This window comes from Moschus berezovskii, chromosome 20 (assembly GCF_049115385.1).
Source record: "Moschus berezovskii isolate FMDL1 chromosome 20, NW_MosBer_1.0, whole genome shotgun sequence".
NCBI lineage: Eukaryota > Metazoa > Chordata > Mammalia > Artiodactyla > Moschidae > Moschus > Moschus berezovskii.
Window position 1 is genome coordinate 60,562,180 of NC_142479.1, and position 17,478 is coordinate 60,579,657.

Below are 17,478 nucleotides of genomic sequence, written 5' to 3' on the forward strand. Positions count from 1 at the left end.
GAGCGCCTGGGAATGAAAAGAACTCAATACGTGGACCCCACTCCTTACCAATCGAATTTTCCCAGGTGCAGCCTTCAAAGTTGGGAGGAATGAACTCCACTTGTAACTCTGGGAGAAATTTAAGATTAAATTTAAGATTTTTATCCCAGTGGCCAGTATGACTTAAGAAGACACTGGCTGAGGGGTTCTGGTAAATTTTATTTGTTCTTTGGTGAAAAATGTGTCCAGTGAAAAATGTCCCATGACATTCCAAGGGCATTCTCACCAATCAAGCAGGGAAGCAGCCCAGAGCAAAGCCAGAACTCAGAAGCAGACAGGAAGCTATCAACTCTGTATCCTTGATGACATGACAAACCTTACATCAAATGCTGCCTGCCACCAGAACTATACCCCAGTTTAGAGTCACATGTGTTCAGTTCAACTCCCTTTCCTTTGCAACCTGTGAGAGCTCTAAATTAGAAAGTAACACATTGGCATGGTGAAGTAAAGAAAAGGGTGGAATTTAATCTTTATTTACAGGACACTGCAAGATATGAAATTCCACATAGAAATAAGAAACCCATTGAGAGGAGAAGCTTCATACAGTATGTACAGTCTGGAACTGTTCAAGTATAGTTTTGTTGTAAAAAGTGCTACATTAACAAACCACATTTAAAAAGAGTTCTTAGTAGAGAAACAGTAAGACAAACTTATACCAAACATAGTACACAACGAACAACTTTAAGCCTCAGATGTACATCTAAAAGTTGAAGGTCCCAGCAGAGCCATCCTGCACTTGGAATGTGTAGCCTTCAGAGGTAGTTTCTGGCACAACATTTTGATCTTCCTCTTCCTAGAAGTATTTAAAAACAAAACAATATTAACCCATAAATATGGCACATCTCTAAGAGTTTCCTAGCAATCTATATTTACACTTTATTCTTTTATCTCAATTTATTTAAGCTGAAAACAAACACAAAAATACAGTTTACTCATTTCTCCCACCCTCAACCTCTGGCAACCACCAATCTGTTCTATCTATGAGCTGACGTGTTGTTTTTTATTCCCCCCTAAACATCCCACATAGAGAAATCTTATGGTATTTGTCTTACTCTCTGACTCATTTCACTAAGCATAATACCTATAAGTATTCACTCTTAAGGTCTTCATTTGCATATTTCACCTTTAATCTTGAACCATATTTTAACATCTCAAATCGTGGAGGGAGGACTGCTGAAGTTTGCCTGACAGGGGAAGGTTCTGAATAGGTTAAGAAATGCTACTGTAACAGGGATGCAACTAGAGATTATCATACTAAGTGAAGTCAGTCAGAGAGACATATCGCTTATATGTGGAATCTAAAATAGAACACAGATGAACATATCTACCAAACAGAAACATAATCACGGACATAGAAAACAGGTGGGTGCTTGCCATTGGGGGAAGAGAAGATGCAGCAGGTTGAGGTTAGCAAATTTAAATTTTTATATATAGAATAGATTAACAACAAGGTTCTACTGTACAGCAGAGAATTATATTCTATATCCTATGATAAACAATAATAGAAAAGAATATATGTATGTGTAACTGAATCACTTCACTGTATAGCACTAATTAAACACATTACAAATCAACTAAACTTCAATAAAAAATCATGGGACTTCCCTGGTGGTCCAGTGGTTAAGAATCTGCCTGCTAACACAAGGGACATGGGTTCGATCCCTGATTGGAGAAGACCCCACGTGCTGTGGGGCAACTAAGCCCATGAGCCACAACTACTGAAGCCCTTACAGTCTGGAGCCTGTGCTCTGCAACAAGAAGCCACCGCAATGAGAAGCCCACACACCTCAACTAGAGAGTAGCTTCCTCTTGCTACAACTAGAGAAAGCCCTTGCACAGCAACAAAGACCCACCACAGACAAAAATAAGTTTCTTTTTAAAATGCTACTACAATAACAGAAAAAGAGATTTCCTTAACCTGTCACTTTTCAGGAGGCAAGAGGAAAACAGCCTATTAGGCCAGAGGATGGCTGTGGGGTTGGCCCACTTCTCCAACTCCTACACAAACTCACTCTCAAGACATTCTAAGATTTGTGAGGCTATTCATTCCAAAGTAAACTGGTGACTTTTTAGTATTTCAAGTTAAAAGATGGTATTATTATCAAGCAAAACATTAGAGGAACAAATATGTATGTTATATGCAATAGCATACTTATGCTGATATTTTACGGTTTATCAAGGCTCATTAATAGTTTGAGGAAAAAATATCTTATGGGCTTAACCTTCCCAGCTATTAATATTACCAGTTTACTCACCTCTACAGAGAAATACTTCTCAATTAAGTTTAATGAAGCTTTGTACACAGACTCATTTTCATGGTTTTGCAGAGCTTCAATTTTGTCCAAACCTCCACATTCTTCAATCATTATACTAAGTTTCTCAGTTTCACCTAGTTTCTCAGCAGCCTGAAAAAAATTCAAGTTTAGAAGACTAAACTTTGAATGAACTCTTTTAATGAAGAAAACAATGTCTTTGTTTGACTATCAATATATATCAGACAGAAATAAACACTTAACAGTTCCTTCACAACCCTATGAGACAAAACTCAACTTCACATTTTTTAAATAATTCAAAGGAATCAGATCTGTACTTGCTCTTCGCAGCTACTTCTATAGCTTTCAGCCACGAAGATCTTAGTATAGTTCTCCACTTTTTCTGTTTATCAAAATCACTTGGGTAACTTTAAAAATGATACTATGTCCAGGCCCACTGGTCTGTGACGGGAATAGAAAATTACTGGTATAAAAGCACCCCAGATAATCCCAAGGTGTATGGAAATCAAGCAAGAGAACCATTGTCCAAGGGTAATAACCTAAGGTATGTAAAAAAAAATTTCCCTAACTGGACTATTTGTTGATATCAAGAATCTATTAGGTATATACACAAATGATATCGTGGCTAGCCATGTTTTTAAAGTGCTCAACTTTCAGGAGAGACATAAATATTTAAAGATACTTAAAAATGAAATAACTGACTTGCTTCAAAATAAAGTAAAAGGTAAGGGTGAGGAAAAAGAGAGGCCAAATGTTGACAAATTATTTAAGCTAGGTGATACATACGTTAGGGATCATTACTCTCAACTCAACTCTGATATGTAAAAATTTCCATAATCAGAAGTTTTAAGTTGTTGAGTGGGACCTACCAACCATTAAACATTACATCAAGTGCCATGTGCTATCACACTTCAATCAATTGGGAATGGAACCAAAAGAAAAATATAAATAACCAGGTCATTCAAATTTAATTTCACCAAAGTTTATTATGAAATTGGGGGAATTAATGCTTGACAAAATAAATGTGTAGGAACACCTTTCATCTATGTACCTGGCCTCAATTCAGGTCACATCATGCATTTGTCACCTCCTTTATCTCTCTCATAATCCTTTGCCACATGTTTTATCAAGAGTGTGGCCCACGTAATCTGATTCTGTGGTGAACTGAGTAAACTTAGCTGCCCCTCACTCCGTCATCTAAACAGTAAACCAATTATCGAGTCCAAATTCAAACAAATGCCGTCTTGTTAAGACTTACCCGAAAGATATTTGAAACGGCATCCAGAATAACCAGAACAATTTTGGTATCTTTTGCAGTTAGGAGGTTCATCAACGGCTCTATTATGCCACAATGAACAAGGTACACAATCTGCTCAACAGTTCCGCCACTTGTATAGTTGTTCACAGCCCATGCGGCTTCCTTTTGTGTCTTAAAGTCTGCCTAATTAACATAAAGAAACAGGTTTATTTCAGAATGGTCATAAAAATAAGATTCTAAAACTACTGTTTTAGAAGAAAGTGATTAAGACTTCAAATTGGTTCTATCCAAGCTAACGTAAAAAGGTTACTATTATTTAGCAAAGGACTGTTAAATAGAACCTAACATTAGTACATTAAGAATCTTAGAAGTACAACTCTACCAAATGCCTGCCCATTAAGTCCTAAGGCTGTAGTACCTTTGAGAGAAGGCCAACAAGGAATGGGACTAATCCATGATTCACAACTTGTTGTATCTGGTCCTGGCGGCCAGCTGTGATGTTTGACATTGTCCACGTAGCCTCCTTCTGAATGTTAGTTTTGGAGTTTGTCAGCAGGCTGGGGAACACGGCAAGTGCTCCTGCATCTATTACAACCTGTGTTTGTTCATCTGTCCCAGTGACAATATTTCCTATGGCTCTGAGCGCAGGAGTCTGAAAGGAAAAAAAAGTTGATGCTGGCAGTTATCTTTTATCTATTCCAGCACTACTCAGAATGTCTACACCCTAAAAGTTCTGACAGGTAAGAGGATCATTATGGCCTAAAATATACAATATGTCAATATTAGTAGTACCAACTGATTGTGCTCCTTATACTTTATATTCTCATTTGAAAATTAACTTACCACAATTGGCAATTCAGTAGCTCCTAAAAGCTTCACAAGTTGGGGTACAACCCCAGTTTTCACAACCATTTCAATCCGTTCATTTGGACCATCAGTAAGGTAGGAAATAGCCCAGCAGGTATCAGCTAATACTTCTGGATCATCGTGATGCAGGAGACGAACTAAAGTAGGAAGAATCTGCTCAATAGCCTCTAAAGGGGGTGCAGGATTCTTGTTGCGACAAAGATTTGAAAGTGTCCAGGTAAGATTACGTAAGTAACCACACTGGGGGGAAAGAAAAACGCAATGAAGTGCTGTTTTTTAAGGGGGTAGAAAAATGAGAATCAGTAAGAAATGTGACTTATGGTAAGTAACTTACTGCTAGAGATGACATATCAGGGACAGCCAGAAGTGCCAACAGCGGATCAATTGCACCATACTTGATAACCAAGTCTCGGAAAACTGAACCATCACCTTAAAAAAAAAGAAGGTGGCAAAGTTAACCATGACTCCCTGTCTAGCACCATTAATTTCAGTTACTGAGTACACTAGTGTCTTGACACAACAAATACAATAAGACACTTCTGCCAACCTCAGTATGACTGGAGACATTAAGTCAAAAGAATTTCAAATCCAAGTACCTGCAATGTTTCCTAGAGCCCATACAGCTTGTTCACTGATGTGAGCATGGGGAGATGCCAACAGAGAAATGAATGCCGGGATAGCACCTCCGTCTACCACAGCCTTGGTCTGTTCTGATGTCCCAGAAGCAATGTTAGTGAGGGCCCAAGCAGATTCGAACTGAATGGGACTACAATCAGTTCTTCCCAAGAAGGACACAAATTTTGGAATCAAACCAGCCCGGATTATGTTGTCAATAGGGGGCTGTTTTTCCCTGGAAAGCAGTTTCCTATGGGTAAGCAAAAAGAGAAACAAAAGTTGAAGGTGATTAACCAAACAAATTCATACCAAAAAAAAAAAAACAAAACCACACACAACAATTTAAAACACAACTCGAGAACAAACTAGTTCATATAAAAAAACACAATTTAAAACCAACTTAATCCAGGAGTTTAGAACTTTAAGTAACCTTTAACAGTGAAGACTAAATGTTGAGCTATCCTGGAATTTAAGAGAGGCTGAGCAGACTGTTTGCATGGTGCTACCACAGGTAGTGTCGTAAACTACTTTTCCCAAAACTGAAATAGTACCAATAATGCAGAACCCTTCTCTCTGCAGAAATCTATTTTAGATCTTACCACTTTTTAAAAACCTTGACAATACGATAGCATCACACTCTTGATCTGGATTACTCTGACCAGTAGTGAGGACACACATCTTTTCCCTGATCTTCTGTCAACTGGATTTGCTTCTCCCCACACTGTGAAGCTACAGAAATTATTAATCCTTTCTATTATGGATGTCACAAATATTTGTGTATGGTGGGTGGGAAGAGTCTAATAAATAGAATATATTTATTTCCTAAATGGATGAACCATTCTAAATGAATGTGCTAATCCCACTTACTGAATAATTCCTCCTTTCCCTGACACTGACTTGAAATGCCAGTGACAAAAAAACATTTCTAAAATATATCAAAAAGTTACCACCAGAGGTAGATGTAATTTTAGGCAACTACAGAAAATTCTAGATTAGGAAAGATTATAATGAAAATAGGCCTAGGCCTGGCTTAACCTTTACTCTATGCACCACCTGCCCATCGCTTTCCCACCAAAAAATGTAAAAAGGCTGATTTCTTAGTTTGCCCATGCTACAGAAGACAAGACTTACCTAGCAGCTTGAGTAGCTTGGAGCTGGCTTTCCAAATTGTTGCTATTTATGCCTTTGACAATATCGTCAACAGACCAATTTACAGTGCCCTACAAGAACAGGGAAATTAATTTCCAAATCATTTTAAGATTAAATACAATGCAATCCCAACATGAAGACATTTCTATGTTTATAATCAGTTACTAAAAGTTTAGTCCCACATTTAAATTTTCTTGTTAAATATTCATTATTTAATATATAGAACAATCCTCAAATTTGGTGTCATGACTAAATGATGTCTTAAGTAACGGAGCATCCCAGCATCTAGTCACTAAAACAGTAGCTGTGAATAGGTTAAAAAAATGAACTAGAGCACTGTGAAGGTTATTCCTACATTAGTCTCAATCACTTGTATTCAGATATGCTTTTAGGGGGAAAGGGACAGAATTAGAGGCAATGTGCTGGGAATCTGCAAAGCTAAGGCTGCTATCCATGCGTTCCCCCAGTGGTGTTGCACACATAAACACTACAGGCAGTGACTACAGGCTGGAGTTAACTGTAGCATTTGAGAACCAAGCTACAGTTAACTAAAAAAGACAGTATCACATTCTCCCTAAAGCCTTACAACAAGGAAAACATAAAATCTAAACAACCACAGGACAAACGATTATATATATGAAACACCGTATACAGCATTATACAGAATTTACTCTCCATTTGTGGTGCAGAATGGGGTGCTACAGGAATTCTGGGGAGCATTTTTCCTGTTAGGATGACCGAGAAGTGCTATAAAGAGAAGATGGGATTTGAGTATAAAACTTGAAAAACAGAACACAGGTGGAATTCAGTGGGGGGAGAGGGAAGAACGCTGATAAGATGAGGAGAACTGAAGGAAAGCATAATGTGAGGAAAAAAAGCAGGAAATTGCCCAGTATTTTTAAAAGATGAAAGGGTTTCCCTGGTGGCTCAGCTGGTAAAGAGTCCACCTGCAATGTGGGAGAACTGGGTTCAATCCCGGGTTGGGAAGATCCCCGGAGAAGAGCACGACTACCCACTCGAGTATTCTGGCTTCCATGGACTGTACAGTCCATGAGGTCACAAAGAGTTGGACACAACTAAGCAACTTTCATTCAATCGTTCACTTCTGATAAAATCATGAAGCCTCCATGAGTAGAACTCTAGGATGGGTCTAATTTCCAAAAAACCTTTAAAAAAGCATTAAAATCATAAAGCTTCTAAGATGTTTTAAGCAGTATTTTAAGAAAACTTTTAGCTAAACAGTATGCGGTACATTAAAAGACGCTTACTCCTTGGAAGGAAAGTTATGACCAGCCTAGATAGTATATTAAAAAGCAGAGACATTACTTTGCCAACCAAGGTCCGTCTAGTCAAGGCTATGGTTTTTCCCGTGGTCATGTATGGATGTGAGAGTTGGACTGTGAAGAAAGCTGATCGCCGAAGAATCGATGCTTTTGAACTGTGGTGTTGGAGAAGACTCTTGAGAGTCCCTTATACTGCAAGGAGATCCAACCAGTCCATTCTAAAGGAGATCAATCCTGGGTGTTCATTGGAAGGACTGATGCTGAAGCTGAAACTGCAATACTTTGGCCACCTCATGCGACAAGTTGACTCACTGGAAAAGACTCTGATGCTGGGAAAGGTTGGGGGCGGGAGGAGAAGGGGACGACAGAGAATGAGATGGCTGGATGGCATCACCGACTCTGTGGACATGAGTTTGAGTGAACTCCGGGAGTTGGTGATGGACAGGGAGGCCTGGCGTGCTGTCATTCATGGGGTCGCGGAGAGTCAGACACGACTGAGCGACTGAACTGACTGATGCGGTACAGAATGAAAATCAAGAGACAACTGAGGAAAAAGACCTGAAAAAAGCTGGTGACAAGTACAAAAAAAGAGAGGGAGGGAGGAAAGGAAAGGGAAAAGCAGAGAAAGAAAAAAAAGGCAGGAAAAAAAAAAGTTGGTTCTGGACATACTTTCACTGAACACTTGAATGGCCAACTCAAAGTAAAAGCTGGCAACTGGAAAAGCAGGGAAACTTGAAGGGTAGATCAGAGCTAAAGACAACCTTGGAATCAGCTTCCATAGATTACAGCGGATGGCGGGGGAAAGATAACCCATCAGAATTACTGACCAGGAGCACACAAAAACAGATCTTCACATTTGATACTTAAAACCCACAAAGCTAAGACACGTTATTTAAATATCTCAGAAAGGCCTCATATTGATTTTCTGGGTCTACCATAATTCATAAGCTAAAATATCCTCACCTGGTTGTTGCGGTTTTCCTGCAGTGGAGAAGTAGCGTCATCAGGAAAAGAGCTGACGTTTCTCCTTTTCAGCATCTGGTCATCCTTCTTCGCTTTCCTTAGCTCCACATTAACTTCTATTCGGCGCCGCCTCATTTCCTTGAGAAAAGATGACACATCATCTCACCTATCACATTAGCGCTGGTTGCCAAGTGAGGACAATTTTTCAAATTCACTCCGTTTTGACGCCCTTTCCAAATACCTGCCCATTTAAAAAACACTAGGAAAACAACAGAAGGTACTCACTGTACTGTCTTTCCCCTTGTTCTTGAATCTGTTAAGGCGGGGAGCTGGAGAATTAGCATTCTCATTGGTGGACATGATTATGAGACAAAGGGAGAAAGCTGCAAGATGGGGGAGAGAAAAAAATTTCCTCTTTATCACTTTGTTTGGCGATAACATAAGCATTAAGGGAATTATCAAACACACGTTCAATTCGTATTTCCATACTAGAGGAGGAACTTCCTTTTCCAGCACTATGGAAGATGAGTTTCGGCCAAACTGTATTTGGCCCCTCCCCTCTGAAGGGCCGAGGCTTCCACGACCAGTACTGTCCACCAGAAATATAATGCAAGCTGTATAAATTTAAGCTTCCTAGTAGCCACGACTGTTAAAAGCAAAAAGGAACAAATGAAATTAACTTCAATAATCTTTTATTTACTCTAATATCTATTTTCTCATTTCAACACATTACATCAAAAAATTACTGAACTATTTTGCATTATTTTTTCATACTAATTCTTCGAGATCTTGCAGGTGCTTTAAGCTTACAGCATTAACTCAGTTTAGACCAGCCAACACGCGTTTGGTGACTACCACACTGCACAGCGTGGCTCTAGACTCTATATAGGATCCGTAAATAGTTAACTGAAGACAACGTACGGGAAATAAGGTTACAGTTAAAATCTATGTCATACGGGCCACAAATTCAGATCTTCTGAGGCTCCACTGTCTTTAAATAGCCAAAACAGATACATTCTCCACGTGTGAAAATTTTTAAAAATCTGATTCGTCGTTAACATTGTGTAAACTTTCATAAAATTTCCTGCCCACCCTGAACACTTGCGACGCAGTTCAGCATCTCGCACATTTTCATTTCCAGAAATTGAGTGAATGCACTAAATTAGGCTGTATCAGTTGCGTTCCACTCAAACTCACCTACTTAAGAGCAATCTCCCAAAATATCACAAAAGTCCTCCTTCAAAGTGTCTATCTTTAATTCCATTCTGTTCTTTTACGAAATTGTGAAACAGCCAACCCAGGGCCTACAAATTAAGAGATAGCACTTCCAACTGCCACCTCCATCTCCAGTCCCCTCCCCTACTCCCTTCCCAACCCCCATTTCGGGGAAGCAGCAGCGGGAACCCGCGGAGGAGGAGCCAGAGGCGCCGGGCCCCCTACCGAAGCTTTCGTCCTCGGGCCTGGCTCTAATTCTTACTCAAAGGCGACTGCAGCGGTTCGCAAGGGCTCGGGCACTAAAGCCCATGCACTCGCATCCATAGTGAAACACCCGTCTCTTAAACGAACTACGCCCCCGAGGCCTCTTCGACCAGAGAGGCCAAAGCCTGGCCGGGCGTCTACCCCGAGACGCCCCTCCCGCCTCCAGCAATCCGAGAGCGGCCTACGGGCCAGCCTTTGCCGCTCCAGCTGCGCTGCGACCTCAGTTCGTACCTACACAGCAGGCAGAAGCGTCCACCGGAGGCGGTGCGCGGCGCACAAGCTGCGGGGTCTGCTGCCTCTAAACGTCCACCACGGTCAGCCCGAGGACGGTGTGGCTCGTGCAGCCGGCCGGCGCGATTTAAATTTCCCGGTGGCTCCGCATTCCGATTGGCTGGTTCGAGCTTACGCTATACGCCCATTGGTGAATTTGAAAAACACGTTAGCTGGGGAGGGGGTCAAAGGGCCCAGAAGAAGGTAGGATAGCATCGCGAGATCAGGGAGCGGCCGCGCGATCCCCGAGAGCCTTGCAGTGCGGAGAAGAAAAACTCCAGATCCCGGCATGCAGCGCGCAGGGCCGGTTCCCTGTCCATCTTGGTCGGAGGGTTACCTCTATGCATGGGTTTACCGCTATGTGGTGGCTGGTCCTTTTCCTGAGCGTTTGCCTTAACTAAGTACCACAAATGATTCCCAAAATAATTCTGTTTAAAAATCTTAATAAAGAAATATATTGCTGTGCATTTTTCCCGATAGGACTCAAAAGGAACTTGGCCAGGGTCTCTGGCCATCAAGGAGGGGAGGGGTAAGGCAGATATGTGCTCATTTTTTAGTTGTTACTGTTTTTAACTTGTGTCATAAAAGATTGCATAGAAAGCAGAACTATGTTAACAAAAGATTTATTAATGCCTGCTTCTCCAGTCTTATTTTTAATAATTTCAAATACAAAAGTACTGCAAATCTTTATCCATATTTGTTAAATGTTAATTTACTATTTTGATGTATATGTATACACACACGCGCATACCTCTATTTATATATAATGGCTTTTACATATTACTTTTTGAACCATTTGAGAATAAGTTTGAGAAATCATGTCTGTTTACCCCTAAATATTTCCGCTTGTATCTTGTAAAAGAATAAGGACATTGTTATATTACCATACCATAATCATCAAATTCAAGACAATTGAACTTATATGCGATTATTTATTTATAGTCTGTGTTCAAATCAACTGTTATAGTAATGATCTATACTATATTTTATATATTTCAAATAAAATGTTTGCATTTTCTTGTTATTTAAAAAAAGCATCAGTGATAGTTATCAGAACCTCATGATTATCGTCCACTTTTTGCAGCTTTTCTGTATTCTGAGAAGGGTATTTTTAAGAAAAGCTGTCTTGGCTTTTTCTTTTTTTTACTATGAATTCAAACAATGAACTTTGTCCCTCCTGCAGGCATTTTTGCCAGCCTCACTCATTGTGTAGCAGTGAGGAGTCACAGAGGTTCATTCTACTCCCACATAACCAATCAGCATAATCTTACCCACAAATGCACAAGGTGGTAGGATTTCACCTCTAAACCAGTCACTACATGGCATTCTCTTGGCTACTGTGAATGGTTCGGGGGCAGTCATGTGACCTAAATTCATTCAGTTGAGAAGCCTATGCCTTTTGTTTAATGTTGAGAGGTAGGAAAGCAGGCTCTGTTCTCAACTGAGAGATGTGAATCCTAGAAATTCGGTAAGACAATTGGAGAGAAACTGTGAAAACTTTGATCAATACCCTGCCTTACCTCAAAAGGCTGCAATTATATGACTTTGCAAATACATCATCCAGTACACTTCCTTTGTTGTTTAAGCTAGTTATAGTGGGTCTTCTTTTGCTTACAAATAAATATCGGGTACTATATGCTAAAGCTGAAACTGCAATACTTTGGCCACCTCATGCGACGAGTTGACTCACTGGAAAAGACTCTGATGCTGGGAAAGGTTGGGGGCGGGAGGAGAAGGGGATGACAGAGAATGAGATGGCTGGATGGCATCACCGACTCTGTGGACATGAGTTTGAGTGAACTCCGGGAGTTGGTGATGGACAGGGAGGCCTGGCGTGCTGTGATTCATGGGGTTGCGGAGAGTCGGACACTACTGAGTGACTGAACTGAACTGAACTGATGTGCCCAGAAGTGTTCTAAGTTTTTTATCTTTATGAATACATTTAATCTTAACAACTCTGTGAGGGAGCATTATTATCTGTTCCATTTCACAGAAGAGAAGAGTGAGTGGTTAAGTAACTGGTCCACATTCACACAGGAGTAAATGGCAGAGACAGGACTCAAACCCAGGCCCTCTCCTTCCAGGATTCATGCTCTCTGACCACTATTCTGTACCTGCACTTGAAAACAACCTGAAACAGAAGTAAAATGTCAGCAGTGAAAGTTGCCTTTGAAAGATACCTTGCCCTGGGAAAGCATAGAGCCCCACCCCGTCAAATCTTCCTATTGTAGTTGGGATGGAGATTCAGGAGAGGGCCTGGTGTGGCCTAAACCAATCCCATTCCATCCCCCAGACACAGGAATTGGTTTGCTGATGAAGATGTAACAGAATACAGTAAAATATTTACTATGACTTTTGTGACATATCCCCTCTCTTCCAGTGGACTGTGTGCTATGATAATGTGAGCCTGAGAATGAAGCTGAACCTGAGAAGCAAACTCAAGGGTGCCCAAGTCTGAATAACCATAGTCTGTCAGTCATTCTTTCAAGTAAGAACTGTGTTCCATAATGATGTTGTTTTTAAATGCCATGCACTCAGTGAATGATATAAACACATTGTAAATTTCAGTTTTCTAATAAATTTTAAAATTTATTAAATAATAAAAAAAAAGAACTGTGTTCCATCGAAAAGGCAACTAGTTTAGCCTGCAACTCAAACACTGCACAAAATGTTTTCCTCAAGAGACAATCACTGAATTTTGGTTATCTGGTAGAAGTGATTTATGCATAATTCCCATTTTGTCACATAAAATATTAAAAACATGTATTCAAGGGTTGGGATTTAAATTAATAATTCTTATAGTGTCACCTCTTCCAACAACACAAGAGAAGTCTCTATACATGGACATCACCAGATGGTCAATACCGAAATCAGATTGATTATATTCTTTGCAACCAAAGATGGAGAAGCTCTATACAGTCAGCAAAAACAAGACTGGGAGCTGACTGTGGCTCAGATCATGAACTCCTTATTGCCAAATTCAGACTGAAATTGAAGAAAGTGGGGAAAACCACTAGACCATTCAGGTATGACCTAAATCAAATCCCTGACAATTATACAGTGGAAGTGAGAAATAAGATTCAGAGGATAAGATCTGATAGAGTGCCTGAAGAACTATGGATGGAGGTTCGTGACATTGTACAGGAGGCAGGGATAAAGACCATCCCCAAGAAAAAGAAATGCAAAAAGGCAAAATGGTTGTCAGAGGAGGACTTACAAATATCTGTGAAAAGAAGAGAAGAAAAAGGCAAAGGAGGAAAGAAGAGATATACCCATTTGAATGCAGAGTTCCAAAGAATAGCAAGGAGAGATAAGAAAGCCTTCCTCAGTGATCAGTGCAAAGAAATATAGGAAAACAATAGAATGGGAAAGACTAGAGATCTCTTCAAGAAAATCAGAGATACCAAGGGAACATTCCATGCAAAGATGGGCACAGTAAAGGACAGAAACGGTATGGACCTAACAGAAGCAGAAGATATTACGAAGAAGTAGCAAGAATACACAGAAGAACTATACAAAAAAGATCTTCATGACCCAGATAATCACGATGGTATGATCACTCACCTAGAGCCAGACAACCTGGAATGCAGTCAAACGGGCCTTAGGAAGCATCACTATGAGCAAGCTAGTGGAGGTGATGGAATCCCAGTTGAGCTATTTCAAATCCTAAAAGATGATGCTGTGAAAGTGCTGCACTCAACATGCCAGCAAATTTGGAAAACTCAGCAGTGACCACAGGACTGTAAAAGGTCAGTTTTCATTCCAATGCCAAAGAGTGATCAAATCACCACACAATTGTATTCATCTCACATGCTAGTAAAGTAATGCTCAAAATTCTCGAAGCCAGGCTTCAACAGTTCATGAACCGTGAACTTCCAGATATTCAAGTTGGATTTAGAAAAGGCAAAGGAACCAAAGATTAAATTGCCAACATCCGTTGGATCATCACAAAAGCAAGAGAGTTCCAGAAAAACATCTGCTTCTGCTTTATTGACTATGCCAAAGCCTTTGACTGTGTGGATCACCACAAACTGGAAAATTCGTAAAGAGATGGCAATACCAGACCACCTGACCCGCCTCTTGAGAAATCTGTATGCAGGTCAGGAAGCAACAGTTAGAACTGGACATGGAACAACAGACTGGTACAAAAGAGGGAAAGGAGTATATCAAGGCTGTATATTGTCACTGTGCTTATTTAACTTATATGCAGACTACATCATGAGAAACACTGGGCTGGATGAAGTACAAGCTGGAATCAAGATTGCTGGGAGAAATATCAGTAACCTCAGATATGCAGATGACACCACTCTTATGGCAGAAAGTGAGGAAGAATTAAAGAGTCTCTTGATGAAAGAGGAGAGTGGAAAGTTGGCTTAAAATTTAACATTCAGAAAACTAAGATCATGGCATCTGGTTCCATCACTTCATGGCAGATAGATGGGGAAACGGTAGAAACAGTAACAGACTTTATTTTCTTGGGCTCCAAAATCACTGCAGATGGTGACTGCAGCCATGAAATTAAAAGACGCTTGCTCCTTGGAATAAAAGTTATGACATACCTAGACAACATATTAAAAAGCAGAGACATTACTTTGTCAACAAAGATCCATTTAGTCAAAGCTATGGTTTTTCCAGTAGTCAGGTATGAGTGTGAGAGTTGTGGACTATAAAGAAAGCTGCGCGCCGAAGAATTGATGGTTTTGAACTGTGGTGTTGGAGAAGACTCTTGAGATTGAACTGTGGTGTTGGAGAAGACTCTTGAGAGTCCCTTGGTCTGCAAGGAGATCCAACCAGTCCATCCTAAAGGAAATCAGTCCTGAATATTCATTGGAAGGACTGATGTTGAAGCTGAAACTCCAATACTTTGGCCACCGGATGTGAAGAACTGACTCATTAGAAAAGACCCTGATGCTGGGAAAGATTGAAGGCAGGAGAAGGGGACAACAGAGGATGAGAAGGTTGGATGGCATCACCGACTCAATGGACATGAGTTTGAGTAAACTCCAGGAGTTGGTGATGGACAGGGAGGCTTGGCATTTTGCAGTCCATGGGGTCGCAAAGAGTCGGACATGATTGAGCGGCTGAACTGAACTGAACGTCAAGGATGTTCTTAAGCGAAGCTGGCCAACAACCGCCCCCGCCTCCACTGCACAAAAGCATAACTATTATTACTAGCTTAGTCTGACTGCCTGGACTCACTAATGTGGCAGTTTTACTTACCATCGAGTCTGGACCATCGTTGCTATGTGATTAGTTATTATTCAATGATAATGTCCTAGTGTCCGTGAAAAGTATTTCCTGGATGACTCAGGATCCACAGAGTAAAACTGACATGACACACAGACACATAAAATTTGAAAGAAACACACCAAAATGTTAATAGTGGTTGACTCTGAACACTAGAATTATAGTTTCAATTTTCTTTGCTTGGCTTACCCCTATTTATACAATTTTACAGTAAACAGGTATTATGTGTCTAAAAAGAAAAAGAAGCGTATTAAATAAAAGCACATTTACGTGCAACAAGCAAAAAGGCATTATGCATGGAACCAGAAAATCTCTAAATCTTTATCCAAGATCTAGTTTTAGGATAAAAACAAAATTTGTATTATTTTGTATGTAGGGACCTTGTTATGTTTATTTTCCCTTTAATCCGCAGGGACACAAGAGATGGGGAGAAATATGGATGTAGGTGAGTGGGGGAGCGGGGCAGATTTAAAGAAAAGCCTGTTCACCCTGGAAACCCCCAACAGTTCCCAGCACATAAAAAGTTATCCAACTACCGCATATAAAATAAACGCAGGAAAGGAGAAGGGGGAGACTGTTAGGGACGGGAAGGCTGTGGGGACCTCACGCTACAGGAAGGCGGCAGACATGCCAAAATGCAGAGCCCTGGGCCTGCCCCGGTATACAGAATTAGAACGGGGGGTGGGGGAGGCCAGGCATTGGAATTTTGTTTAAAGTTCCCCCCAAGAGCGTCTAGTATGCAGTCAAGACTGAGAACTTTCCCGAGAAGAACCTAACGAAAAGCACGCCCCTCCCACAGACACCCAGAGCCTCCCGCGTGCCTGCCAAGCAGTACCAGGACAGCGCGGAGGCGCCGAGGTAGCTCACGCGCATGCGCGTAGGGGCCAGGGCGGCGCGCCGGGCCGAAGGCGCAGGCGCGTGCTGCAGCCACTAGAGGCGATTCCCAAATCGCACGGAGCCCGACGTGAGGCCCCAAAGCGCGGGGGCGGGACACGATGATGGCATCGCGTAAGAGGACGGTGTGAGAACCCGGATCCTGTGGTGACCCAGTGGCCTAATGGATAAGGCATCAGCCTCCGGAGCTGGGGATTGTGGGTTCGAGTCCCATCTGGGTCGCACCGCGATTAGTTTTGGTGGAGCGAAAAGCGATGATGGGCACAAAAGTAGATTTTGAAATGTCGTGATTTCGCTTTCTCTGCTGCGATCTCCAGGACTGTTGTATTTACAAATCGGAAATGCATTCTCCGCTGTAGTGCAATTGAGACCTTGCAAGAGAAAACTAAGATGTGACCCTAAAGAGGAGCATTTACTCTTGCTTAGTTTATATTTATCTTTTTTTTTTTTTGGCAGTATAGTATTAAATTTATTTATTTATTTATTTTTTATTGGAGGCAAATTATTTTACAATATTATATTGGTTGGTTTTGCCATAATTGACATGAATTCGCCCTGGTTGTACATGAGTTCTCCCTCCTGAACCTCCCTCCCTATATTTATCTTTAAAAGAAAAAAGCCTTAGGAAACATTAAATGCTAGCTGGATAGATGGCATCATCTCTTTTTCTTTTAAAAATCCATTTTATCATGGGCAGGCACACATGGAAAACTCCCTCCCCATCCTTATCCCAAGGGGTGTATGAACAGATCCAATTGTGCTGGCTGCAAACATTTATTTCCAGAACTAAGGAGAATTTATAAGAAATTGTGTTAAAACATACAAATATAATAAATATAATTTATGGTTTGTGTCCTTAAAGTACAATGAACAACAAACTGTAGTTGAAACATAAGGTTTGTGGGTATGTGTATTTGATCTGCAAATAAGTGTAATAAAAGAAATGCAATCAGAGTTTAAGCTTTCCAGACTGGTTCAGCTTGAAAAGTTCAAACTCTTCTTGTAAAACTTGTACAAGAGGAATATCACAGAGTTAAGTCCTACTTTTGAAAAAACAAATACTAAATGCTATGTGGGGATCCTGGGTTTGAGCCTGAAACAGATAAAGGATGGTAGGGGAAAAACCAGTGGAATCTGAGTA

The 17,478-nt window shown here is 40.7% G+C and overlaps 1 protein-coding gene and 1 non-coding gene across 3 annotated transcripts; one reads left to right on the plus strand and one right to left on the minus strand.

The window, feature by feature from the left end:
- Positions 1-484: 484 nt before the first annotated feature.
- Positions 485-10,294, minus strand: KPNA2 (karyopherin subunit alpha 2). 2 transcript variants are annotated; one of them, XM_055408227.2, is made up of 11 exons: positions 10,158-10,294; positions 8,733-8,830; positions 8,448-8,585; positions 6,184-6,272; positions 5,034-5,302; positions 4,772-4,866; positions 4,414-4,677; positions 3,989-4,222; positions 3,571-3,753; positions 2,295-2,444; positions 485-832 (listed from the first exon to the last, which is right to left on the minus strand). In XM_055408227.2, exons 2-11 carry the CDS (start codon positions 8,805-8,807, stop codon positions 740-742), a joined length of 1,590 nt encoding a protein of 529 aa, XP_055264202.2. In that variant the 5' UTR covers positions 8,808-8,830; positions 10,158-10,294; the 3' UTR covers positions 485-739. The 2 variants fall into 2 exon arrangements, with proteins under 2 accessions (XP_055264202.2, XP_055264203.2); XM_055408228.2 differs by having other exon boundaries at positions 10,162-10,277.
- A 6,192-nt stretch (positions 10,295-16,486) lies between these two features.
- On the plus strand, positions 16,487-16,559 carry TRNAR-CCG (transfer RNA arginine (anticodon CCG)). Its single transcript has one exon. It is a non-coding gene; the product is annotated as a tRNA-Arg (tRNA).
- The last annotated feature ends 919 nt before the right edge of the window (positions 16,560-17,478 follow it).